The 27,714-nt window shown below is 36.7% G+C and overlaps 1 protein-coding gene across 1 annotated transcript in view; it reads left to right on the top strand.

Annotated features, from left to right (window-relative positions):
• Positions 1-27,714, top strand: part of LOC121497691 (phospholipid-transporting ATPase IB-like) — a 176,956-nt gene that overhangs the window by 29,355 nt on the left and 119,887 nt on the right. Inside the window, exons 9-14 of the mRNA XM_041767439.1 lie at positions 4,220-4,347; positions 5,511-5,622; positions 9,066-9,222; positions 13,361-13,488; positions 14,484-14,561; positions 26,883-26,971. Coding sequence (XP_041623373.1) covers positions 4,220-4,347; positions 5,511-5,622; positions 9,066-9,222; positions 13,361-13,488; positions 14,484-14,561; positions 26,883-26,971 — 692 coding nt within the window. The remainder of the gene's footprint in view (positions 1-4,219; positions 4,348-5,510; positions 5,623-9,065; positions 9,223-13,360; positions 13,489-14,483; positions 14,562-26,882; positions 26,972-27,714) is intronic.

Raw genomic sequence — 27,714 nt, 5'->3', positions numbered from 1 at the left:
ATTGTCAAAGATACAGAACAATGTGCCATTAATCCACAGGATCTGTTGATTTATATTTATATAACATTCAACAATACCCAACAAAAGAAAGACACACAGTCTTTTCAGTGTACAAGGAACATACACCAAGATAGACAATACCTTTGTCATAAAACAAACCTCATAAAATTAAAAAAATTGAAACCATGGAGGACGTGTTCTCCAACCACAATGGAATAAAGCTGGAAATCAGTGATAAAGATAACAGAACCTACAAATGCTAGAGAAAGGTAAATTGAATAGCCCAATAACTACTAAGGAAATTGAATTTATAATTTAAAAACTCCCCCAAAAGAAATCTCAAGACCTACATGGTTTCACTGGAGAATTCTAACAACATACAAAGAAAAATTAACATCAATTATACACAGTCTCCTCCAGAAAACAGAATAGGAGGGAGCACTTCCCAACTCATTTCATGAAGCTGTTATTTTTACCCTGATACTCAAATCAGACAGAGACAGTGGGAAAAAAAGAAAACAGTCCAATATCCTTTGTGGGAATAAACACTCAGACTCTTTAAAAATATTAGTAAGTAGAATTCAGCAATATATGAAAAGAATTATAAAGGTTAATTCCATGTAGTCATGGCTTGTTTAATAATTGAAAATCAATTCATGTAATCCATCATTTTAGGCTAAAGAAGAAAAATCACATAATAATATCAATACATGCAGGAAAAGCATCTGACAAAATTCAGTGTCAATTCATGATAAAAACTTAGAGAATGTAGAAATAAAGGAGAATATTCTCAACTTGGTAAAGAAAATCTGCAAAAAAACTTAAAGCTAATATTAAAAATAAGTGGTAAAATATAAGTGGTAGAGACTAAATGTATCCCCCCGGATGGGAAACAGGCAAGGATGTCTGCTCTCACTACTCTTGTTCACATAGTATTGGAAGAGGTAGGAAATACAATAAGAAGAAAACAGGCCTACAGATTGGAAGGGAAGTAATAAAACTGTCTATTTGATTTGGCATAGTTGTCTACATAGGAAAGTTGTTTACTTAGATTCCTGAGAAATCTAAAATAAAATGAAATAATGTGTTTTTGGCAAGGATGCAGGATACCAGATAAACATACAAAAACCACTTTATTTCTTATAGTGGCAATAAACATGTGGACCCTGAAATTAGAAATACAGGGTCAGGGCACATGGGTGGCTCAGCTGGTTAAGCATCTGCCTACAGCTCAGGTCGAGATCCCAGGGTCCTGGGATTGAGCCCCTGACTCCCTGCTCAGTGGGGAATCTGCCACTCCCTCTCCCCCTGCCCCTCCCTGACTCATTCTCTCTCAAATAAGTAAATACAATCTTGAAAATATAGTTTCATTTATAAGTGCTCAAAATATAAATTAGATATAAATCGAACAATACCGACAGGACCTGAATGCCAAACATTTCATTACAATGTTGATGAAAGAAATGAAAGAAGATCTAGATAAATGGAGAGAGAAACAGTGTTCATGGATTGAAAGACTCAACACAGTAAGGATGTTAATTCTCCCCAAATTGACATATAGGTTTAATGCAGCTCCTATGAAAATACCAGCAAGACTTTTTGTAGAGACAGATAAGTTTATCCTAAAATATGGACATAAAGGCAAAAAAACTTTAGCTAAAACAACTTTGAAAGAACAGCATAAAATGGAAGGACTAAATCTATCTGACTTCAAGACATTCTGTGACTACAGTAATCAAGAGTGTATAGTTTTGGTAAAAGGATGGTCAGATAGCTCAAAGCCACAGATAGAAAACCCAGAAACAAATCTACACAAATGTGCCCAAATGATTTTGTCAAAAGAGGAAAAGCAGTTCACTGGAGAAAAGATCATCCTTTCAACAAATGGTGCTGGAGCAATTGTACATTCATAGGCAAAATAAATAAACTGTTGATCTAAGTCTCATACTTTATATAAAAGCTAAATAATAATTTATCATGACTTAAATATAAAATATAAAACTTTTAGGAAAAAAATTGGAAAAAAAATCTTCAGAATTTAGAGTAAGTAGGCCAAGATTTCTCAAAATCGATACTAAAAATATGGTCCAGAAAAGGAAAAATTGAGAAGTTGGACCTTATCAAAATGAAAGGCTTTCGCTTTTGAAGAGGATGAAAAGACAAGCTGAAAACTGGGAGAAAATATCTGCAAACCACATGTTTGACAAAGGACTGGTATCTGGAATATATAAAGAACTCTCCAACTCTACAGAAAAAAAAAGGCCAAACAAAACAATTCAATTAGAAATTGAGCACAAGGGATATTTCATAGAACAGGGTATAAAAATGGCAAATAAGCACATGAAGACATTTTCTACATCATTAGCCATTTGGGAAATGCAAATTAAAATCAAAGTGAAATGTCACTACACACCTATCAGAATGGTCAAAGTTGAAAATAGTTCCAACACTGAATGTAGGTAAGGATGTGGAGAAACCGGATCATTCAAACACTATGGGTTTGAATATAAATATATATTTATATTCAATATATAAATGACATATATATAATATGGGAATATAAATGACACAGCCACTTGGGGAAACATTTTGGCGGTTTTGTATAAAATTAAACATGCAACTATCATATAACCTGTAATTGTACTATCCCAGAGAGATGAAAACCTAGGTTCACGTGACAACAATAAACATGCAAATGTTCATAGCAGCTTTACTAGAGGACACTCTAGTGGGTGAATGTTTAACTGTGATACATCTACTTATTTTTGTTTATTGATCTTGAAGCCAACCACCTTCCACTCTATTACACATGTTTATGATTTTTAAGTCAAGGAGATAGGATTTTTTTGGGTAAAAGAATCCGCACTATCTTTTGACGTTACCCAGAAATTCCTGAGCAGTTACAGATATTTGGTGATAAAACCTAGTCTCTTCTTGATCCTAACGAACATGGAAATGCTTTAACATTTTGTAGCTAAGTGTGAATAGTTGCTTTTTGTTTGCTTTTTATCAAATTTGTGAAGTTTTGCTAAGAGTTTTATTTTTCCAGAATACATCTTAAGCCTTTTACTAATTTTTTCAGCCTCTACCGACATAATAACGCTTTTTCTTTTTAAATTCATTAATATATCACTTGAACATCTGTTTTTGAGCTTACTGGCAATACAAATTTTCTTTAGGAAGTACTTGTTCATGTGGTTTGTTCACGTATATATTGAGATATTTGTAATTTTTATTGGTTTATAGAATTTCTATACATATTTTTCATACCAATTCTTTGTCAGTTATATGTGTTACAAACGTCTAGAAGACACTTACCCAGTTGGTAACTTGCTCTTATGTTTTCTTTAAGGCATCTTTTGATTAACAGAAGTTCATCCCAGACTGTTTCAATATTGGTTTCTGAGCATCGAAACCTCTAATACATTGTTTTCATGCCTGAGAATATTTGCATTATATGTTCACCTTTGTTTGATATTTGGGAAGATATAACATTTAAATTTAAAGGGTCTTTTATTTAGATAATTAAAAATAAAAATTCACTGTCTTCCTGTATCTTGTATTGCTGTTAAAAAGACTGATGACAGTTTGATTCTTGTTTTCCCGAAGATGATCTACTTTTTCTCTCTGGAAAGTTGAGATCATCTTATTGCAATGAGAAATTCCTTACATCAGTGTTTCTCCAAGTGATCCCTGGACCAGCAGCATCACCATCCTTTTGGAAATGTGAATTCTAGTGCCCTGCCCCAGACCTACTGAATAAAAATCTTGGGTGTACATCTCAGCAATCTGTATTTTAATAAGACTTCCAGGTGAATCTGATGCATGCAAAAATCTGGAATTGCTATTCGAGATCCTTGCTGCTCTTAGCGTAGTCCAGAGTTCAGCATCATCAACTAAGGCATAAATGTATCAAATGTGATATGATGTTTGGTTATAGTGACTTCACTTTCAAAAGTGTTATTTTCATACAGAGATGATGAAAACTTAACTTTTCTACTCCTTTCAACCTTATTAAAGTTATTTGCAAAATTCTGGTATGGCAGTTTTCTAACAAAGTTTATGTTAAAGTTTGATATACATTATTTATTATCTGTTAAGTGCAATACATTTTTAGATCCTGATTTTTATAATTTTATTTTATTAACTACTAGAGACATTTAAATTTGCCATTAAATTTTTATCTTCATTTTTTTTTAACTTTGACTTTATTTTACAGGCTTTGTTAGAAACAGCTCAAATGCAAACAGAAAGGCAATTGTCAAGCCTATCTGGAAAAATAGAATGTGAAGGACCTAATCGCCATTTCAATACCTTCATTGGAACCTTGTATCTAAATGATGAAAGGTATCATCTTTCTCTCCTCAAACATTTTATTTTAAGATTTTATTTATTTGGGGATCCCTGGGTGGTGCAGCGGTTTGGCGCCTGCCTTTGGCCCAGGGCGCGATCCTGGAGACCCGGGATGGAATCCCACATCGGGCTCCCGGTGCATGGAGCCTGCTTCTCCCTCTGCCTATGTCTCTGCTTCTCTCTCTGTCTCTGTGACTATCATAAATAAATAAAAATTAAAAAAAAAAGATTTTATTTATTCGAGAGAGAGAAGGTGGTGCTAAACCGCTAAATCACTCAGGCTGCCCCAAACATTTTTTTTTTCCAAACATTTTTTTTAATGGAACAGAAAATATGGCAGTTTTTGTTCTCTTGGTTGGTAACATTTTAAACCTTTATACTTTTTCTTTTTTTTTTTTTACTTAAAGCATCAGTATATTGATATAAAAAGAAAAAAAGGAGTTCTTAAGTGGAAAAGGAAAGTGTATGGCATTTTCTTAATCAGTGTACCTGCAGATGGAAGGGCTTGAGAAGTCTGGTCCAAGTTCCTTTTGCATACAAGCACTTAGCACATCTCTTGGGGTCAATTAGTGGGAAGAATAAGGTTCTTATTAAGGTTCTTAGAAAGTCATCTAAGAAGAGAATCCACTAAGGATTCAGTTTGACAATGATGAAGGATTTTTCCTAATTTCTGCTCCACTTCTACTTAGCTTCCACCTAAGACTTTTATAGAAACATCTTTTATATAATGAGTCAGCCTGGTGCAGGAGCAGAGGAGAACAGGTAAATATGGCAGACTGAGCTTGTTTTGTGTGCTCTGAATGACCACGTGTAATCTTTTCTATAGATTATCAAATTGGCACACAGGTGTTTATTCTTCTTCTTGACAGTAAGTTTTGTAGTCTCTCTAGGTATAAGAGATATTTTCTTTCTCAAATTTTAATCGACATAACTTTGGGTTAGTGAGAAATGGATGATAACACAATTTTTTCCATCCTCTTTTAGAAGTAGGTACTTTCTATGAAAACACATTTGTTTTTATTGCTACTTCCCCTTACAGTTGGACTTGACAAAGGAAATATATTTAAGATGAAAGCTTAGGCTTGCTATGCATTGTGAAAAAAAAAAAGAAAAAAAAACCTTTTTGGTAATTTATAAATGTTCTTCTTTATTTTTAGCCCCGTTCCAATTGGGCCTGATCAGGTCTTGCTAAGAGGTACACAACTTAAAAATACTCAATGGGTCCTTGGCATAGTTGTTTACACTGGATTTGAAACCAAATTCATGCAGGTAAAATAATTTGTGATGACAGTATTACCTCTACATTTTTTCTTTTTTTCATGAAGTGAGGGGTTTAGCATTTATCTCTTAAATTTAGGAAGCTTATTTCTGTTTACTAACCTGCAGTTTGAAGGGAGATCCATATTTCATTTCAGTCTATATGCCTCCCATTTGTGATAAGATTATTTTGGCCAAAATGACATTAGAAGTTCTGTGTAAATTCTTACCATCATGTACCATTCCTCTCAATTTTCTTTCTTTCTTTCTTTCTTTCTTTCTTTCTTTCTTTCTTTCTTTCTTTCTTTCTTTCTTTCTTTCTTTTTCTCTCTCTCTTTTTTATTGCTTAATGAACAAATATTTAATAATATGTGTATAGACACACAAATGTATGGAAAACATTTTGTGTTGGCAAAAATAGTATCAATCTGTACAGAATATTATGTGAATTGCTATTGAAGACTTAAAATTACATTCTATATAAACATGTGGAGGGACACCTGGGTGGCTCAGTTGGTTGAGCTTCTGATTCTTGATTTTGGTTCAGGTCATGATCACAGGGTAGTAGGATCGAGCTCCACACCTGGCTTCATTCTCAGAGCTGAGTCTGCTTGAGATTCTCTCTCTCTATCCCTTTGCCCCTCTCCCTGCTCATGTGCATGCATGCACTCTCTCTCTTCCTCTCTCTCTCTCTGAAATCAATAATCAATCAGTCTTTGATGTTGGAAATGACATAGGTACATTAAAAAGTCTAGGGGAGAGAAACTATTATATCACTGCAGTGAACATGGATAGCTGCTTTTTTTAATAGAAGATAAATCTCTAGCATTGAAAGTATTGAAAATAAAAAAGGCAGCATATTTTTTTCAAGTTTTTCTTTAAAGTCCAGTTAGGAAGAGATGGGTGAGGGGATGGATTAAATAGGTGATGGGGATTAAAGAGTGTACTTGTTGTGATGTATTCCAGGTGTTGTATGGAAGTATTGAATCACTAAATTGTGTGCCTAAAAATCAATCATTGTGTTTCAAGAATCCCTTAAGACAACTTTGTTTTGGAGTAGGAACTTTTTTGCATGTTTATTGTTAATGAGAAGTAACTTGACAATAAGTCTACCCATTATGCCATCCACTAAAATACAACATTTGTTTTGGACTGTTCATTCTACAAATATCTCTTTAGTACCTATGTAATGCCAGACACTGTACTAAGAACTTGGGGGTATAGTTGGCTCAAGGGCACTTGACTGCCCTTGAGTTACTTGCAGTGTGTGAAGAAAGATAGTCAAGATAATAATAGCAAGAGGTCACTCAGGAGGGGTAATTATAAGATGCTCTGTGTCTACATAGGAGCTCCATCTGACCTGATGTTGAGGCTCTTGTGGGGAAGTAACATGTAAATTAAGACCTGAAGGCTGAGTAGAATACATGGAAGTATCAAGGGCATGGTGAGGTTCAGAAAAAAAGGGAGGCAGATAGGAGAGCAGTAGACCAAGAATTGGCATGTATCCAATTGAGGAATGCAATTTAGTGTGACTGTCTTGTAAATGGCAGAGAAAAAGGCATGGAATGGTGACAGACTAGTCTGGGAAAAGTTGGGGGGCTGCATGACTGAGGACCTGGATACATTTTCTTGCAAAGCTATGACCAGTCAGTGACATCCCACTCTGTTTGCTTCCTGATTTCTTGTCTCACTTTTCGTTTTCCTCCATTCTTCCTGCCCTGGATTGTACCCCACAATGATGCATTAACGTGTACATTTTCCTTGTCTTCTGTATACTGAGAACCCCAGACTAAGAAATGATATAAACATTATCTACAAACAGAAGTTTGTATTTGGACAGGGAACCAAGGGCAACATAGAACCCACATAATCATGACCCATGATTCAGTTGTAAAATGGACAACCCTCCAACAGTACACTTCAAATGATTATGCTGTATTACTTAATTGTACACCTGGTTATACAACATTGCATCTTAGGTTTAAATGTCCTCCTGTTAATTTAAGAAGACCGCTCCATTATCCTCTCAGTGTGGCTTGTCTGTCCTGCAGCTCATGAGAAAGTGCATCCTTCTCTAACACATTATTCTATGGATGTAAATCATTGCAAATGTGTATTATACATGTTGATTGTATCATTTCAGAATAGCAGAAATCTCAAAGAGGGCTTTTTCATGACTTTAGGAAAGAAAGAACTAGTAAATGTCAATATTTCCTTACTGAAAGATTTTAAGTAGAACACACTTAGCTGGAATCTGTTCTATATTGTGTAACGTTTGAAGACATTACTTATATAGGTTAACAAAAGAGAAGGAATGATATGATTGCTTTGGAGATGATATACTTAAGTATATATATTTTAAATTATGTGCACACACATACACAGACATTCACTAATAATATGCTTAATGCAGTTAAACCTAGGATCATAAAAATCTTATTCCTAAGCTTTGTAAAAAAAGTTGAGTAATTTAGATTACTAACTCATATTTTCAAAGCTTGTAGATTTTGAAGATTTATGCTTCCACCTTAAAAAAATGTAGAAATGGTAAACAATCTGGCAAAGTGTGTTTGAAAAGTTAAATATCTCTTTATCTGTATATATCTATATGCTTGCCAATTATGTGTTATATATTAAAAAACTAAATGTACATTTATTTGCCAACATTTCAGTAGACTTCTGCAGGCAATTATCAGGAATTTATGGGAAAACTTGAAATGATAATAGAAAATTATTATTTGAAACTCTCAATGTACCCCTAACCCAAAGCTTTGGTTTCCCTAAAATATGCACGTGTCAGAGCAATTATTGTACTGGTAAAATCTCGAATATTTTGAAAGGTATCTTTCTATGCTTTTTTAAAAAAATTTATTTATTCATAGAGACACAGCTAGAGAGAGAGGCAGAGACACAGGCAGAGGGAGAAACAGGCACCATGCAGGTAGCCCGATGTGGGACTCGATCCCGGGTCTCCAGGATCATGCCCTAGGCTGCAGGTGGCGCTAAACCGCTGCGCCACTGGGGCTGCCCTTTCTATGCCTTTTAAACCAGAAATAATTCAAAAACTATAAATACCAAAGCCAATAAATTAGTACTGTCTTTTTTTTTTTTTTTGGTGGTGGGTGGGGGTTCTGTACCAAAGATCACCTAGACTGTCTGATTTAATACATTTGATTTTTTTTTTTTATATCCTAGAACTCTCAGTTGATAGATTGCTTGCATGAATATGTTCTTTGTGAATTAGTAACAGATGCTTTAAGGACTGAATGTGGAGAAGCTATGTCATTCAACGCTGTGGCACACATTTAGTCGTGGCAGTTATTTGGCAAAATATATGTTCTCCTTTTCAACTGTTGGGATTTTTTACTTCTTCCTGCCACCAAAATATTCATGCATGATAATTCCTCTGATGGTTTTTCATTCTCTTTGGTGAGTATGCATGTGTTATTTTGCAGAATTCTATCAAATCGCCTCTCAAGAAATCACGTGTTGAGAAGGTGATCAATGTGCAGATCCTGGTGTTGTTCGTGCTGCTTCTGGCCATGTCCCTGGTGAGCTGCTTGGGAGCCATACTCTGGAATGTAGAAGGCACTTGGTATTTCGGGACAAATGGTAAGTGTCTGGGGGTGGTAAGGAGCTACCATTTGGGGAGTTGTAGTGCTTCTAAAATGACTTTAAACACTTGTTTCCATGTTTTTATTTGAAAGGGAAGGCCCTTGTTTTAACTGGTGGTGGGTTTTTTTTGTTGTTGTTATTGTTATTTGTTTTCTGAGATGCTGAGGATTAATGAATTTAGAAACCGAGTGTTTCCTTCTTGACATTGTTCTGCCAGTTCCACATAATCTTGGCTTTCCAGAATAAAGGAGAGGGAGGATACAGGCAGAGGAAAGAGATGGGAGCCAGACAGACATGGCCCACTTCTTCGTCAATAGGAGAACTTGGACAAAGCTTTTTATTTCTTTGAGCTTGGCTTCCCTCATTCAAAAATGGGGATAATACCACCTCACTGGGTTAGTACAGTGCTCTGCATACAATGAATGATGCCAAGAAAATGAGGACAAGGGGCCCCACAGGGGATTCAGTGGTTAAATTGACCAGAAGATCAGCAAAAGACTTAAAGGTAAACTGATACTTGGCATTCAGAGTTGTCTTTTTTTTTTTTCACTTCTTTCTTTCCATGTTTACAGAATTAACCATCATGCATTTTTCTGCCTTTTCTCATCTATCAGCTGGAGATTTTATTGTTCTAACTTCCCTTGAGAGGATCTGTCTGGGAGCATCTTAAAAATATAGAAGCTAAGATAAATACTTTGTAGGTTGGATAAAAAAAATAAAAGATTCATTCTTATGCAGTTTGGGTTTCTAAATGGTACCTGTTCAGTTTCTATCTCAAGCTTTTAGATTTTAAGTGATTCCAAAAAAGTAATCTCAATTTAAATATGCTTATTTAATTTGCCCTAGCCCAGGGCTGTGAATATTATCTTATTTAGAAACATATATAAATTCTTACAAAAGTCTTACAAAAATAAAGTTTTATTGAAACACAGCCATACTGATATTTTGATGTCGATAAAATGTGTCAAGTTCTGCATACCCTACAAATGACCTGCACTTACCTTCTGATCAGACTTCTTGAAAGAAGACACAACCCTCACTGTTTCTATTTTCTTACATCCTGGTCACTCTTGGGTCCATTTCCATCTGCAAGCCACTTCAATCAGTCTACTGGAATTGTGGCTCAAGGGTAGGAATCAATTTGTAATTGCCAAACCCAGTGGTCATTTTTTAAGTGGAATCCATTTGGACCTAAGCCACCCTCTTATTTTTTTTTTAAACCCACTCTTCTCTATTTGATTCATAGAAACATTGATCCACCTTTTAAATACTAGTGCTTTTCAGGATCCTAGGTTAACCAAGAATGTCTCAACTTGGGTCCATAAATCTTGAGAATTTTGTGAAAATTTCATTCATTTATGTATGTTTGCATTGTTTTTTTCCTGCAGAAGGACCTTCACCAGCTTCTTAGGGATTATCTTGTCCAACTAGATCCTTCTAACAGAGCTCACTTGCTCTAATAATCTCAACTGCCATCTATCAGTTGATGTCTTCTACCTGTTTGCCTCCAGCTCAGACCACTCTATGAATTACTAACATTGTTTCCTGTACATTGCTTTCCAGGTATCATGTAGACTTCTTAACTCATCATGTACAAAACTAAATTCATCTTTTCCCCCCAAACCAGTGTCTATTTTCAGTATTCTCCATGTAAATTGTAGGTACTGCTATCCAACCATCATCCAAGCTGAAACATGAAGGCCACTCTTACCCCTCCTTCTCAACTTCGTCCTCTTTTCTCCACTCATACCCCCGTGGTCTTCTTCATCCAATCAGTCCCAAAGTCTTGTTAATTTCATCTTTTCAATATTTTCTCTGTGTGCACCCTCTTTTTCATCTCTGGACTACTGTTACAATTCTCCAACTGGTTTTCCAGCCCTCAGTCAAATTCCACTCAAATTCATTCTTCATACAGTTTCTAGAAAGATGTAGATAAAAAGTAGTTAAGAATACATGTAGTAGCCTCAGTGTATCCTATTGTCTATAATGGCTTGGTAGACTACTGCCTGATGCCCCACTGCTTGCTTTTGTAAATAAAGTTTTATTGGAACATGGCTGTACCTATTCATTTATGTATTATCTATGATTGCTTTTCACGCTACAATAGCAAGGTTGAGTAGTTAAAAACAGAGACTGTATGTCCTGAAAAACCTAAAATATTTACACTCTGGCTGTAGATTCCTGGCCTACATGGTCAAGATAAATCTCCATAGCATGGCACTCAGGACTTTTATAACCTGGTCCTAACTCCATCACCTGATATTCTACCACCCTTTCCTGAATACTTAGTCTCTATTCACAGAAGACTGACTTTTGTTCTCTTTCATGATCCTTCCATCTACCAGTTGCTTCAGCATCTCTATGCCTTTTATCATGTGTTCCTTCCTTCTGCCTCAAAAGTGTCTCTGGTCCCTTCTTGACTGGATACCTGTCATTTCTCATTTCAGTCCAAGATGAGATATTACCTTCTCCTGTAGCATTTCCCATATCTTATCTTTCTCTCTTAATTTAATTAGGAACCCTCTTGGCTTCTGTAATATCCTTAATAGATATCATTCCATTTCCATGTTTTATTATTATTGCCTGTGTCTCCTGCCCCCAGCTAGATTGTGAATTTTTGAAGACAGGAAGCATTGTAATCTTTAACTCCAAGAACAGTGCCGTTTCATAATAGAAACTCAGTAATTATTTTTTGGCTAAAAGAAATAATTTTATATTTAGAAGCAGAACTGTATAGTTTTCTAGTCCAGTCCCTTGTTTTGTGAAAGTAAAATAGACTCTGTATTTTTACCAAAAAGTATAGAGGAACTTAGTGGTTTGTTTGGAATGAGAACCCGTAATTGGCTCTGGACTATATTTCTCTACCCAGGATATTCTAGTCCAAAAGAAGAAAATGGTATTGGGTAACTAAAGTATAACCTTATTTTCAGTAATTAATAAAATGTAGGAAAGCACTAAAGATTTCCTGTCTGCTTCTCTGTCTCATGACTGTTTATTATTAAAACAGTCATAATATTATTTGCCTCTAGTATGCCTAGAAGAATAATTCATGATCTTAAAATTATACAGTAAGTATAAAAGTATAATCATGGCAAGTAAGGGAAAGCTAGAAAACTCACAGTGATAACAATTTGAATAGAAATTGTAGTGAATTAAATTCGACTTTTAAATTGATGGAATTTAGAAATCTATATTTAACTACTGTTGTTCTAAATCACAAGTGTGCCTCCTTTTTAGGAAAAATGAATATGAAATTTTAACTTAAATTATTACTTAATTTTGTCCCCATATGTACACATTTGTGTTTAATTAATTAAATTTTACAAATCAATTTGTGTTTTTATAACTGGAATCTTTTCAGTTATTACTCCTTCTCCCATAACTCAACATATAAATTTAATATTTAAGATTGAGATGTAAGTTTTCAGAATGACATATATAAAGCAGTAGGTATATGTCCCCTGAATACCTTCTAGGTATTTTTCAGTAAATTTCTGTGAAGTTAGAATGAATTTTTATTGAAAAACTACTCTCTCAAACATATTTATCTCTTTAAAATCCAACCTTAATGAAGAGCTTTTATTACTAGGTTTTACAAAGTATATTCTTTTTTTTTCTTTTCCTTTTGGTTTCATTTTCCTTCATTCCCTGAGTTTTCAAAATCATTAATTATTTCTGTCTTCAAGCTACATAGTTCCAGCTAAATAAAAGATCTTCATCATTCTCTTCACTTCATTGTCTCCATTTAACAAACTCCCTTCTTCAAAACTTTGCTGTGCCCTCCCTCTGGGCCCTCCACTTTGTGTTATTGTTGCTACTCTCTATGTTCAAGGCCATTGTGGAATTCATTGTGCCATAATTATTGACTCATCTTACTTTCTCAAGCTGCACCCAGTGTTCCTTGAGGGCAGGGTCTACTCTTATTAGATCTTGTTTGTTGATACTTGTCAAACATCCTTTACATAGTTGGTGCTTAACTGATACTTTAAAAACCATTTTGATGTATCCATTTAATTACGCTTCTAATAATTTTCATGGAGAAATTTTCACAATTTTAAAAAGTAATAATGCAAACAAAGATGAATAAAGATATTGCCTGAAGCTGTGACATGTTTCCTCTGATCTTCTTCCACAGATTACAGCTCCCACAGTTTAGGGTTTGACTTATTGGTGTTCATCATCCTATACCACAATCTCATTCCCATTAGTCTACTGGTCACTCTGGAAATTGTGAAATATGTTCAGGCCATGTTTATAAACTGGGTGAGTATTGAAATGGGAAAGTTTAACAAACAGTTCTCTCTTGGTCTGTGGCTTCGGTTTTAAAAATCAGTATAATCTTACCACGATGCTAGTACTTGGGACAGTTGTGCTTTTGACAGGAAAGCCAAACATTGGTGTCAGCCTAACTCAGCCATGCCTTGTACCTCTCTCTGTCACTCCTGAAGACACAATTTTTTAAAATATATTTTTTTCTAGCTGAGAGGAAAGATTTAAGAGCTAGTGGCTTAGCAGCAACTGTAAAGAGATAGCTCCTTAAAATTTAAGATACTCTAGAGGAGGAGGGTCCAGTAGACTTATAATAGATTTATTTATCTTGGCAAGAGTGACAGAAACAGCTATTCTAGAATCATTTCAAATTAAGGAAAAGATTTCTTAAGTGAAAACCATGCATTCACTTAATACTAAGTAACATGTGACTGAATGAATTTTCCAATTTGAATGTATGTTTGCAATTTTGTTATATTTTAAAAGACTTTTCCTGGAAATAAAATTTTTGCTAGATGTCTCATTAAAATGATCTCCATATGTCAATGAATTACCATCACTTGAAGGGTACTGTTATTTTTAACAACCACAAAATGAGACAGAGTGCTTTTAAGTGTATTCTCATTCAATTTTCACAGTAGTGCTATGAGATCTGTGCTATTGCTCTGATTTTGTAGATGTAGTAGCTGCAAATCATACTCAGGATCCCACAGAGTATCTGAGTTAGATCCAGGATTTGGAAGCCAAATCTTCTAATACCAAGCCAACAACATACTGACATTTGTTTTTACATAGCATTGTCTCTCTGAATTAGCTCTGCCAGTGTATATGAGAAACTAGCACCCAAGACTCTCTAGGTATTCTAGACTTGCCATTTTGAATTTTCTAACATCAGTCATGTCAGAAAACCAGTGGTAGTACAGTCGACCTGAAGAAATTTTGAGCCTTGTTCTGACTGTGGCTTGGCTATTTTGTTTCATTTCTTGCAGGATGAAGATATGCATTATAAAGAAAATAATATCTATGCCATTGCTAGAACATCCAACCTTAATGAAGAGCTTGGGCAGGTGAGGGTCTCTTCAGGGACTGAGTATGTGACAAGAACTTTGAAGAAGGTGGATCTAGGAAGAGCATGTGGCAAGGTCAAAGTGCTGAATTCAGCCATAGGCTATAGTTAATATGATATCCATATGGAGCTTCAAAAGTGTGGTTTGTTAAAAATATTGATAATGCAACATGGGTTGCAAGTAGAATGGAAGTAATGCAGGTTATTCATGTACTTATGAAAGAATAGAGGAGCTGGAGAGGCAGGCAGGGAAGTCTTCAGTTGGCTCTCAAATTTTCAGTTAGCTTTCAGGAGTCACAGGAGCTTGGGGACCTGGCACTGGTGGCCATGCTCCTGGAGGATTTAATGACATAAAGTATTTGTGATACACTGAGCACAGTACCTGGTATGAAGAAGGGGTTTAATTAATGCTAATAATTATAACCAGTAATTTGCATAAATTATTTCTAACTTATGATTACATTGTGTAGTATCATTTGAATAGTGAGTTTTCAGGAAATATTTATTTTAGAAGGTTTCTGGCACCTGGAAATAACTGATCTGAGAACATGAACAGCCTTTTTACCTTGGACAACTAAAGATGAAGGAGGATGGAACCATCAGCTTTCTAGCAACTTTTCTGCTCATGAAAATCTGATTATTTACTAATTCTTTAGAACATAAGATTTCGGTTGACAGTTGGGAAAAGATCACTTTATCCACCTTGCCTAGTCAGTTGACTCTAGCCTTTTTAGGGTAGTAATTAAATATAATAAAACTGCCTGTGGAACTCAAGCTTTAAAAATTAATTATGTTGTGTATGTAGGTAATATACAAAGGTAAGAGCAGAAATCAGTGATATTGAAAACAAGACAATAGAGTTTAATATTCAGAATATATTTAAAATCACCTACAATTCAACAGCAAAACCACAACCTAATTCAAGAATTGGCAAGGGATTTTATTTTTTTTATTTTTTATTTTTATTTTTATTTTTTTTGGCAAGGGATTTTAAAAGACATTTCTCTAAAGAATATATGTAAATGGACAATAAGCACATGAAAAGGTGGTCAACATCACTAATCTTCTGGGAAATGCAAATGAAAACCACTCTGAGACACCACTTCATGCCCAATAGGATGGCTACCATAAAACAATAATAACAACAGAGAACAAAAAGTATTCAAGAGGACATGGAGAAAGCAGAACCCTTGTGTAAAACTGGTGAAAATGTAGAATGATGCAGTCACTGTGGAAAACAGTATGGTGAAACCTCAAAAAATTAAACCAAGGACTCCACATGTTACAACAATTCTACTTTTGGATATTTTCATGAAGGAATTGAAAGTAGGGACTCAAACAGCTATTGTACACAAACGTTCTTAGCAGCATTATTCACAATAGCTAAAAGGTGGAAACAACCAAAATGTCCATCAATAGATAAATGAGTAAACAAAATATGTTAAATACATACCAATAGAATATTATTCAGCCCTGAAAAATGAATGAAATTCAGAAACATGCTACAACATAGATAGACTGTGCCTATCGCACTAAATGAAACATGCCAGACACAAAAGGACAAACAGTATATGATTCCACTTATATGTACCTGAAATAGTGAGACTTATAGAGTCAGGAAGCAGTATAGTGGTTACCTGGGGCTATGGGGACAGGAGAGGATGGAGAGTTACTGTTTTGTTGAGTTGGTAGGAGGTTTCAGTTTGGGATGATGAAAAAGTTCTGGAGATGGATGGTGGTGATGATTGTATGTGAATGTGCTTAATAACACTTAAAAAATGGTTAAAATGGTAAATTTTATCCAAGTACATTTTTCTACAATAATAAAAAATGCTTTAACACTGCCGCTTTTCCTTTTTTATTGAGGTATAATTGACATTTATGATTATATTAGTTTCAGGTATACAACATAAAGTTTTGAAGAAGACAAAAGAAAACAATGTAATGGTTTGATATTTATAAATATTGGAAAATGACCATCATGATACATCTGATTAACATCCATCACCATACATTAGTTACGGAGTTCTAGTGATGAGAACTTTTGGATATGCAATATAGTATTTTTTTGAACATGCAATATAGTATTATTAACTATAATCACCAAGCTATACATTAGATCCTCAGGATTTACATATTTTATAACTGGAAATTTGTACCTTTTGAGCCCCCCTCACCCATTTTGCTTATCTACCTTGCTATCTATTTTGCTTATCTCCTTGCCTGTGATAACTACCAATTTGTTTTCTGTAATTATGAGTTTAGTTATTTTTCTTTTTCAGATCACACATGTGGTATTTGTCTTTCTTTGTCTGATTTATTTCAGGTAGCAAAATGCCCTCAAAGTCTTTTTTCTGTTATACAAATGGCAAGATTTCTTTTTTTCTCATGGCTGAATTTTTGTGTAAGTGTGCATGTGTGTATATAATTATGTATCATTATATATATACCATTTTCTTTATCCATTCATCCATCGACAGATATCTTGCTATTGTACATATGCTGCCATGAACATGGGGGTGCATGTGCATATATCTTTTTGAGTTAGTGTTTTAATTTTCTTCTGATAAATACCCAGAAGTGGAATTGCTGGATCATATGGTAGTTCTATTTTTAATTTTTTGAGGAGTCAAGCTGTTTTCCATGGTGGTTGCCCCAATTTACATTCCCACCAACAGTATATAAGTGTTCTTTTTTCCTCCACATCCTTGCCAACACTTGTTATTTTTTGTCTTTTTTTTTTTAAGGTTGTATTTATTTATTTGAGAGAGAGAGAGAGCGTGCAAGAGAGCACAAGGGAGGTAGGGGTGGTGCAGAGAGAGAAGGACAAGCAGGCTCCATGCTGAGACTCTGGGATCATGACCTGAGCTGAAGACAGATGCTTAACTGAATGAGCCACCCAGGTGCTCCTTGTTATTTTTTGTCTTTTGGTTAATAACCATTCTAATAGGTGTGAAGTGATGTCTCATTATGGTTCTGATGGTTATCTGTTCTGATTTGCATTTCCCTGATGATTAGTGATGCTGAGCATCTTTTCATGTGTCTGTTGGCTATTTGTATGTCTTCTTTGGAAAAATGTCTATTGACGTTCTCTTATTTTTTAAATTGGATTGTTATTTTGTAGTGGAGTTGTAAAAGTTCTTCATGTATTTTGAATATTAACCCCCCTCATCAAATATATGATTTGCAAATATTTTTTTCCATTCATTGTGTTACCTTGTCATTTTGTTGGTGGTTTGCTTTGCAGAAGCTCTTTTTTTAAAATGTATTTTTTATTGGTGTTCAATTTACCAACATACAGAATAACCCCCAGTGCCCGTCACCCATTAACTCCCACCAACCGCCCTCCTCCCCTTCTACCACACCTAGTTCGTTTCCCAGAGTTAGGAGTTTTTATGTTCTGTCTCCCTTTCTGATATTTCCCACACATTTCTTTTCCCTTCCCTTATATTCCCTTTCACTATTATTTATATTCCCCAAATGAATGAGAACATACACTGTTTGTCCTTCTCCGATTGACTTACTTCACTCAGCATAATACCCTCCAGTTCCATCCACGTTGAAGCAAATGGTGGGTACTTGTCATTTCTAATGGCTGAGGAATATTCCACTGTATACATAGACCACATCTTCTTTATCCATTCATCTTTCGATGGACACCGAGGCTCCTTCCACAGTTTGGCTATTGTGGACATTGCTGCTAGAAACATCGGGGTGCAGGTGTCCTGGCATTTCATTGCATCTGAATCTTTGGGGTAAATCCCCAAAAGTGCAATTGCTGGGTCGTAGGGCAGGTCTATTTTTAACTCTTTGAGGAACCTCCACACAAGTTTTCCAGAGTGGCTGCACCAGTTCACATTCCCACCAACAGTGTAAGAGGGTTCCCTTTTCTCCGCATCCTCTCCAACATTTGTTGTTTCCTGCCTTGTTAATTTTCCCCATTCTCACTGGTGTGAGGTGGTATCTCATTGTGGTTTTGATTTGTATTTCCCTGATGGCAAGTGATGCGGAGCATTTTCTCATGTGCATGTTGGCCATGTCTATGTCTTCCTCTGTAAGATTTCTCTTCATGTCTTTTGCCCATTTCATGATCGGATTGTTTGTTTCTTTGGTGTTGAGTTTCATAAGTTCTTTATAGATTTTGGAAACTAGCCCTTTATCTGATATGTCATTTGCAAATATCTTCTCCCATTCTGTAGGTTGTCTTTTAGTTTTGTTGACTGTATCCTTTGCTGTGCAAAAGCTTCTTATCTTGATGAAGTCCCCATAGTTCATTTTTGCATTTGTTTCTTTTGCCTTCGTGAATGTATCTTGCAAGAAGTTTCTGTGGCCAAGTTCAAAAAGGGTGTTGCCTGTGTTCTCCTCTAGGATTTTGATGGAATCTTGTCTCACATTTAGATCTTTCATCCATTTTGAGTTTATCTCTGTGTATGGTAAAAGAGAGTGGTCCAGTTTCATTCTTCTGCATGTGGATGTCCAATTTTCCCAGCACCATTTATTGAAGAGACTGTCTTTCTTCCAGTGGATAGTCTTTCCTCCTTTGTCGAATATTAGTTGACCATAAAGTTGAGGGTCCACTTCTGGGTTCTCTATTCTGTTCCATTGATCTATGTGTCTGTTTTTGTGCCAGTACCACACTGTCTTGATGACCACAGCTTTGTAGTACAACCTGAAATCTGGCATTGTGATGCCCCCAGCTATGGTTTTCTTTTTTAAAATTCCCTTGGCTATTCGGGGTCTTTTCTGATTCCACACAAATCTTAAAATAATTTGTTCTAACTCTCTGAAGAAAGTCCATGGTATTTTGATAGGGATTGCATTAAACGTATATATTGCCCTGGGTAACATTGACATTTTCACAATATTAATTCTGCCAATCCATGAGCATGGAATATTTTTCCATCTCTTTGTGTCTTCCTCAATTTCTTTCAGAAGTGTTCTATAGTTTTTAGGGTGTGGATCCTTTACCTCTTTGGTTAGGTTTATTCCTAGGTATCTTATGCTTTTGGGTGTAATTGTAAATGGGATTGACTCCTTAATTTCTCTTTCTTCAGTCTCATTGTTAGTGTATAGAAATGCCATTGATTTCTGGGCATTGATTTTGTATCCTGCCATGCTACCAAATTGCTGTATGAGTTCTAGCAATCTTGGGTTGCTTTTGGGTTTTCTATGTAGAGTATCATGTCATCGGCGAAGAGGGAGAATTTGACTTCTTCCTTGCCAATTTGAATGCCTTTAATGTCTTTTTGTTGTCTGATTGCTGAGGCCAGGACTTCCAGTACTATGTTGAATAGCAGTGGTGAGAGTGGACATCCCTGTCTTGTTCCTGGTCTTAGGGGAAACGCTCCCAGTGCTTCCCCATTGAGAATAATATTAGCTGTGGGCTTTTCATAGATGGCTTTTAAGATGTCGAGGAATGTTCCCTCTGTCCCTACACTCTGAAGAGTTTTGATCAGAAATGGATGCTGTATTTTGTCAAATGCTTTCTCTGCATCTAATGAGAGGATCATATGGTTCTTGGTTTTTCTCTTGCTGATATGATGAATCACATTGATTGTTTTACGGGTGTTGAACCAGCCTTGTGTCCCGGGGAAAAATCCTACTTGGTCATGGTGAATAATTTTCTTAATGTATTGTTGGATCCTATTGGCTAGTATCTTGTTGAGAATTTTTGCATCCATGTTCATCAGGGATATTGGTCTGTAATTCTCCTTTTTGGTGGGGTCTTTGTCTGGTTTTGGAATTAAGGTGATGCTGGCCTCATAGAACGAATTTGGAAGTACTCCATCTCTTTCTATCTTTCCAAACAGCTTTAGGAGAATACGTATGATTTCTTCTTTAAACGTTTGATAGAATTCCCCTGGGAAGCCATCTGGCCCTGGAGTCTTGTGTCTTGGGAGGTTTTTGATGACTGCTTCAATTTCCTCCCTGGTTATTGGCCTGTTCAGGTTTTCTATTTCTTCCTGTTCCAGTTTTGGTAGTTTGTGGCTTTCCAGGAATGCGTCCATTTCTTCTAGATTGCCTGATTTATTGGCGTAGAGCTGTTCATAATGTTTTTTAAATCGTTTGTATTTCCTTGGTGTTGGTAGTGATCTCTCCTTTCTCATTAATGATTTTATTAATTTGAGTCTTCTCTCTCTTCTTTTTAATAAGGCTGGCTATTGGTTTATCTATCTTATTAATTCTTTCAGAGAACCAACTCCTGGTTCTGTTGATCTGTTCCACAGTTCTTCTGGTCTCGATTTCGTTGAGTTCTGCTCGAATCTTTATTAACTCTCCTCTTCGCCTGGGTGTAGGATCTATTTGCTGTTTTTTTCTCTAGCTCCTTTATGTGTAAGGTGAGCTTTTGTATTTGAATTCTTTCCAGTTTTTGAATGGATGCTTGTATTGTGATGTATTTCCCCCTCAGGACTGCTTTTGCTGCATCCCAAAGATTTTGAACGGTTGTATCTTCACTCTCATTGGTTTCCATGAATCTTTTTAATTCTTCCTTAATTTCCTGGTTGACCCTTTCATCTTTTAGCAGGATGGTCCTTAACCTCCACGTGTTTGAGGTCCTTCTAAACTTTTTGTTGTGATTTAGTTCTAATTTCAAGGCATTATGGTCTGAGAATATGCAGGGGACGATCCTGATCTTTTGGTATCGGTTCAGACCCGATTTGTGACCCAGTATGTGGTCTATTCTGGAGAAAGTTCCATGTGCACTTGAGAAGAATGTGTATTCAGTTGAGTTTGGATGTAAAGTTCTGTAGATATCTGTGAAATCCATCTGGTCCAGTGTATCATTTAAAGCTCTCGTTTCTTTGGAGTTGCTGTGCTTAGAAGACCTATCGAGTATAGAAAGAGCTACATTGAAGTCACTAAGTTAAGTGTATTATTATCTAAGTATTTCTTCACTTTGGTTATTAATTATATATTTGGCAGCTCCCACATTCGGGGCATATATATTGAGGATTGTTAAGTCCTCTTATTGGATAGATCCTTTAAGTATGATATAGTGTCCCTCTTCATCTCTCACTACAGTCTTCGGGGTAAATTTTAGTTTATCTGATATAAGGATGGCTACCTCTGCTTTCTTTTGAGGACCATTCGATTGGTAAATGGTTCTCCAACCTTTTATTTTCAGGCTGTAGGTGTCCTTTGCTGTCTTGTAGACAGCAAATAGATGGGTCCTGCTTTTTTATCTGGTCTGAAACCCTGCGCCTTTTGATGGGGTCATTAAGCCCGTTCACGTTCAGAGTTACTATTGAGAGATATGAGTTTAGTGTCATCATGATATCTATCCAGTCCTTGTTTTTGTGGATTGTTCCACTGAACTTCTTCTTAAAGGGGAATTTTAAGAGTCCCCCTTAAAATTTCTTGCAGAGCTGGTTTGGAGGTCACATATTCTTTCAGTTCCTGCCTGTCTTGGAAGCTCTTTATCTCCCCTTCCATTTTGAATGAGAGCCTTGCTGGATAAAGTATTCTTGGTTGCATGTTCTTCTCATTTAGGACCCTGAATATATCCTGCCAGCTCTTTCTGGCCTGCCAGGTCTCTGTGGAGAGGTCTGCTGTTACCCTAATATTCCTCCCCATAAAAGTCAGGGATTTCTTGTCTCTTGCTGCTTTAAGGATCTTTTCTTTATCTTTGGAATTTGCAAGCTTAACTATTAAATGTCGAGGTGTTGAACGGTTTTTATTGATTTTAGGGGGGGGGGATCTCTCTATTTTCCGGATCTGAATGCCTGTTTCCCTTCCCAGATTAGGAAAATTTTCAGCTAGGATTTGTTCAAATACATATTCTGACCCTCTGTCCCTTTCGGCACCCTCGAGAACCCCAATTAAACGTAGGTTTTTCTTCCTCAGGCTGTCGTTTATTTCCGTTAATCTATATTCATGGTCTTTTAATTGTTTGTCTCTTTTTTCCTCAGTTTCCCTCTTTGCCATCAACTTGTCTTCTATGTCACTCACTCGTTCTTCCACCTTGTTAACCCTCGTCGTTAGGACTTCTAGTTTGGATTGCATCTCATTCAATTGACTTTTAATTTCTGCCTGATTGGATCTAAATTCTGCAGTCATGAAGTCTCTTGAGTCCTTTATGCTTTTTTCTAGAGGCACCAGTAGCTGTATAATAGTGCTTCTGAATTGGCTTTCTGACACTGAATTGTAATCTACATTTTGTAACTCTGTGGGAGACAGGACTATTTCTGATTCTTTCTTTTGAGGTGAGGTTTTCCTTCTAGTCATTTTGCTCAGTGCAGAGTGGCCAAAAGCAAGTTGTATTGGGAAAAGGAGAAAAAGAGAGGAGAGAAAGAAGGAAAGAGGAGAGAACAAGAAAAAAGAAAAAAGGAAGAAAAAAAGAAAAAGAGAAAGAAAGGAAAAAAGGGTGGGGGAAGGAAACAAATCAAAAAGCAAAAACAAAACAAAACAAAACAAAAACAACAACAACAACAACAACAACAACAAAACCCACAAGGGAGTATCTTCTGATTCTGTGTACTTTAAGTCCCTTGACTTCCCCTGGAACTTGTCCTTCTAGCTGGTCTTCTGGGGGAGGGGCCTGTTGTGCTGATTTTCAGGTGTTAGCACTTGGGGGAGCTGCTCTGCCCCGGCCTGGTGCAGGGCTCAGTGGGGGTGTTTACCCCGTGAGGCCCCAGGAGGAACAACTGCAGTGGCGGGGCCAGCTCTGCAGCCCTGGAGTCAGCCCCCGCAGTAACTCCGGGGCTCTCCGTCTGCAGCGCCTGGAGGCTCCGGGGCGGGGCCGCTGATCTGCTCAGCTCCAGGCAGGAGCGTCCTTGCTGTCCTGGGCCCTCCCGGCCTCTGCCTGTCCCGGGGGGAGCCCGGATCCTGGGCTGTGTCTGGGCCCCTGTGCTCTGAGGCCTGCGCTGTTGGATTCGCCCCCGGCCGCGCGCAGCCCCCTCCGTGGAGCCGCCCGAGCCCCTCCGAGCTGCTCCTGGTCCCTCCGTGCGCGCTGCAGCCCTTAGGGAGCTCGGCGCACTCTCCCGGGGCGCAGGTGCCTGTTAGTGTCCCAGGGAGCCCGAGGGCATCCCCGCCCTCCTGGGTCCTGCTCCAACTCCCTGCGAGCCCCTTTCCGCCCGGGTATGTTGGTGCAGCTCCTGCTCCTCCGGGACGGGGCTCTCCTGTCCTGGGGACACTCGCCCCGGCCTCAGCCCGGCTCCTCGCGGGCCCCTCCCCCTTGGAGGCCTTTTGTGTCTTTATTTCTTTCCCGGTCTTCCTACCTTGATAGAAGCGCGAACTCTTCTCACTGGAGCGTTCCAGCTGGTCTCTCTTTAAATCTCAGGCCGAATTTGTAGATTTTCAGGATGATTTGAAGGTTATCTAGGTAATTTTTGGGGACAGGTGATTTGGGGACCCTACTCTTCCGCCATCTTGCCCCTCCTCCCAGAAGCTTTTTATTTATTAAAGATTTTATTTACTTATTTGAGAGAGAGAGCAGAGCAAGAGAGAGTACACGAACTGGGGGGAGAGGCAGAGGAAGAGGGAAAAAATGGGCTCCTAGCTGAGCAAGGAGCACAAGGTGTGGGGCTCAATTCCACAAACCTAGGATCATGACCTGAGCTGAAGGCAGTTGCTTAACCAACTAAGCCACCTAGGCGCTCCATGTTGCCTTAGTTTTTAGTGTCAAATCCAAGACATCATCACCAATACTGATGTCGAAGAGCTACTACCTGTGTTTTCTTCTAGTTTCATGGTTTCAGGTTCTTCTGTTCAAGTCTTTCATCAACTTTGAGTTAATTTGTATATGGTGTAAGAAAGTTGTCCAGTTTTATTCTTTTGCATATGGTTGCCTAGTTTATTGAAGAGACCGTCATTTATTTATTGAAAACCATTTATTGAAGAAACTGTACTGTCCCTATCATTTATTTTTGGTTCCTTTGTTCTAAATTAATTGATAAGAGGTGCATTGCTTATTTCTGAGTTCTTTATTCTGTTCCATTGATCTGTGTGTGTGTTCTCATGCCAATAGCATACATTTGGATTTCTATAGTTTTGTAATGTAGTTTGAAATTAAGAAGCATGATGCCTCCAGCTAAGTTCTTCTTTCTCAAGTCTGCCTTGGTTATTTGGGGTCTTTCATGATTCCATATACATTTTGTTCTAAATCTGTGAAAAATACCATTGGAATCTTGATAGGGATTACATTGAATCTGTAGTTTGCTTTGGGTAGTATGGATATTTTAACAATGTTAATTCTTCTAATGCATGAATGTGGAATATCTTTCCATTTATTTGTGTCTTTCTCACTTTCTCTCATCAATGTATAGGTCTTTCATTTCCTTGATTAAATTTATTCTTAAGGGGATCCCTGGGTGGCGCAGCGGTTTGGCGCCTGCCTTTGGCCCAGGGCGCGATCCTGGAGACCCGGGATCGAATCCCACGTCGGGCTCCCGTTGTATGGAGCCTGCTTCTCCCTCTGCCTATGTCTCTGCCTCTCTCTCTCTCTCTCTGTGTGACTATCATAAATAAATAAAAAAAAATTTAAAAAAAAAATTTATTCTTAGGTTTTTTGTTCTTTTTGATGTAACTGTCAATGAAATTGTTAATTCCTCTTTTTCTGGTAGTTCATGCTACAGAATGTATTAATGTATAGAAATGCAACACTATGCTATATGTTGACTGACTAGAATTTAAATAAAATTTGAAAAATAAATAAAAGTAAAAATTGAAATAAAAATAGAGTTAACCATAATGTAAACTATCGACTTCAGTAATAATGATAAGGCAGTGTAAGTTCATCCATTATAACAGATGTACCACTCTGGGGCAGGATATCAATAGTAAGGGAGGCTGTGCATGTGTGGGTGCAGAAGATAACTCTGTATTTTCTACTCAATTTTAGTATGAACCTAAAACTGCTATAAAAAAGTCTGTTTAAAAAAATTCATAAATAATTTTTAAAAAAGAAAACAAAATACAATAGATTTCTGTATGTTGACTTTATATCCTGCACTTTATTTTTTTTTTTTAAAGATTTTATTTATTCATGACAGACACAGAGAGAGAGAGAGGCAGAGACACAAGCAGAGGGAGAAGCAGCTGCCATGCAGGGAGCCTGATGTGGGACTTGATCCCGGGTCTCCAGGATCACACCCCGGGCTGAAGGTGGTGCTAAATTGCTGGGCCACTTGGGCTGCTCCCTGCAACTTTATTGAATCCATTAATTCAAATGGGGTTTTGTTGCAATCTTTAAGATTTTCTTTTTTTTTTTTAAGATTTTATTTATTTATTCATAAGAAACACACACAGAGAGAGAGAGAGAGGCAGAGACACAGGCAGAGGGAGAAGCAGGCTCCATGCAGGGAGCCCAACATGGGACTTGATCCCGAGTCTCCAGAATCACGCTCTGGGCTGAAGGCGCTGCTAAACCGCTGAGCCCCCCAGGCTGCCCTCTTTAAGATTTTCTATATGTAAAATGTCACCTGTAGATAGTGACAGTTTTACTTCTTCCTTTTAAATTTGGATGCCTTTTTAATGTGGAAGAAATTAAATTTCTTGCCTAATTGCTCTGGACAGGACTTCCAATGCTATGTTGAACAAAGTGGTGAGAGTAGATGATCTTTCTTGTTTCCAATCATAGAGCAAAAGCTTTCAGCTTTTCCCCATTGACCTTTAGTGTTAGCTGCAAGCTTGTTATACTGGCCTTTATTATGCTGAGGTTTGTTTCCCTAAGCCTCACTTCATTGTGAGTTTTTATCACAAATGGATGTTGAATATTGTGAAGTGCTTTTTCTGTGCCTATTGAGATGGTCATATGATTTATATTCTTTATTTTGTTAATGTGGTATATCCTATTGACTGATTTATTGAACTGTTCTTGTATCCCTGGAATGAATTCCACTTGATTATGTTGTGTGACCCTTTCAATGTACTGTTGAATTTGATTGGCTAATATTTCGTCAAGTATTTTTGCATCTATGTTCATCAGGGATATTGGCTTGTAATTTTTTTCTTATGGTGTCTTTGGTTTTGGAGTGTGGATGTGTGTATCTGTCTGTCTATAAATCTCAATTTTTTCAAGAGACATTTGATGAAATTTCTTGTGGCAAAAAAAATGAACTTGAACTTCTGATTTTCTTAGGTTTGATGGCTTGAAATTTACTTTGCATATTAGCATAGAATTTCACCTGTAGTATAAAACAGAGAATAGAATCTCTAAAAGAAGTGTAATTCTTAAAGGTAGAATTCTTATAGATTGAACTTCTTGTTTCCTTAAAGTTCAAATATTTTGAGGATTTCAAGAGAAAGAACTTAATTTTGTCTTTGCTCTCTAAATATATTTTATATTTATGTTGTTTATCATGTTTATTTTTTCTTTATTTAGGTAAAATACTTATTTTCTGATAAAACAGGAACCCTCACTTGCAATATTATGAAATTTAAGAAATGTTCCATAGCAGGTATAATATATGGGTAAGTGTTTTTATTGCCATGCTCTGTTGAAAATTCTCATTTTTTTCTTAACAAATTAATTAGCCTTTATTTACTTCAAAACTTATATGAATTTCTAATAACATAGCTATAACTGAATGAGATTAAAACTTAAACCTAAATGAAAAATTGCAGTTGTTAAAAATATATGGCTTATATCTGCTTTTATATGTGGCTAGAATTCACTAAGGCATTTTATAGCTACAGTCTTAAAACCATTATATTTCCTCTTTCATTTTTCCTCAGGAATCAGTCAGACAAAAGTGATATCAATACAAAAAAATTAAGGTAACTAGATAACATTCTTTTCTACTTTGCCCATGTTCCTTTTCCCCCCCACAATGGACTTTTTAAAAAAAATCAGTACTAGAGTTCTGATGTATAACACAGCTGTCCCTTGTCCCAGACCTCCAAAGGCAGTTCCCAGAAATCTCCCCATGTGATATTCAAAGAACCCAAAATTCAGACTTTGATTTATTGCTTTTTTAGTTACTCTGTCTTAAACTCTGTGTCTTAAACTACATGATATTCAACACAGATTTAGACATTTTCTTTTTTTTTTAATTTAGGCATTTTCTAGTGCCATTTTGCAACTTGAGGCCTGAGAGGATTATAATTGGACAGAACTTAAAATATTTATTATACAGTTCACCCCTGAATAACACACAGGCTAGGGGTACTGACTTTTCCCATGCAGTTGAAAAATCTATATATAGCTTTTAACT

The sequence above is a fragment of the Vulpes lagopus genome, chromosome 8, assembly GCF_018345385.1.
Source record: "Vulpes lagopus strain Blue_001 chromosome 8, ASM1834538v1, whole genome shotgun sequence".
NCBI classification, from domain to species: Eukaryota; Metazoa; Chordata; class Mammalia; order Carnivora; family Canidae; genus Vulpes; species Vulpes lagopus.
The sequence above is the reverse complement of the archived record's forward strand: the minus strand, read 5'-3'. Positions and strand labels throughout refer to the sequence as shown.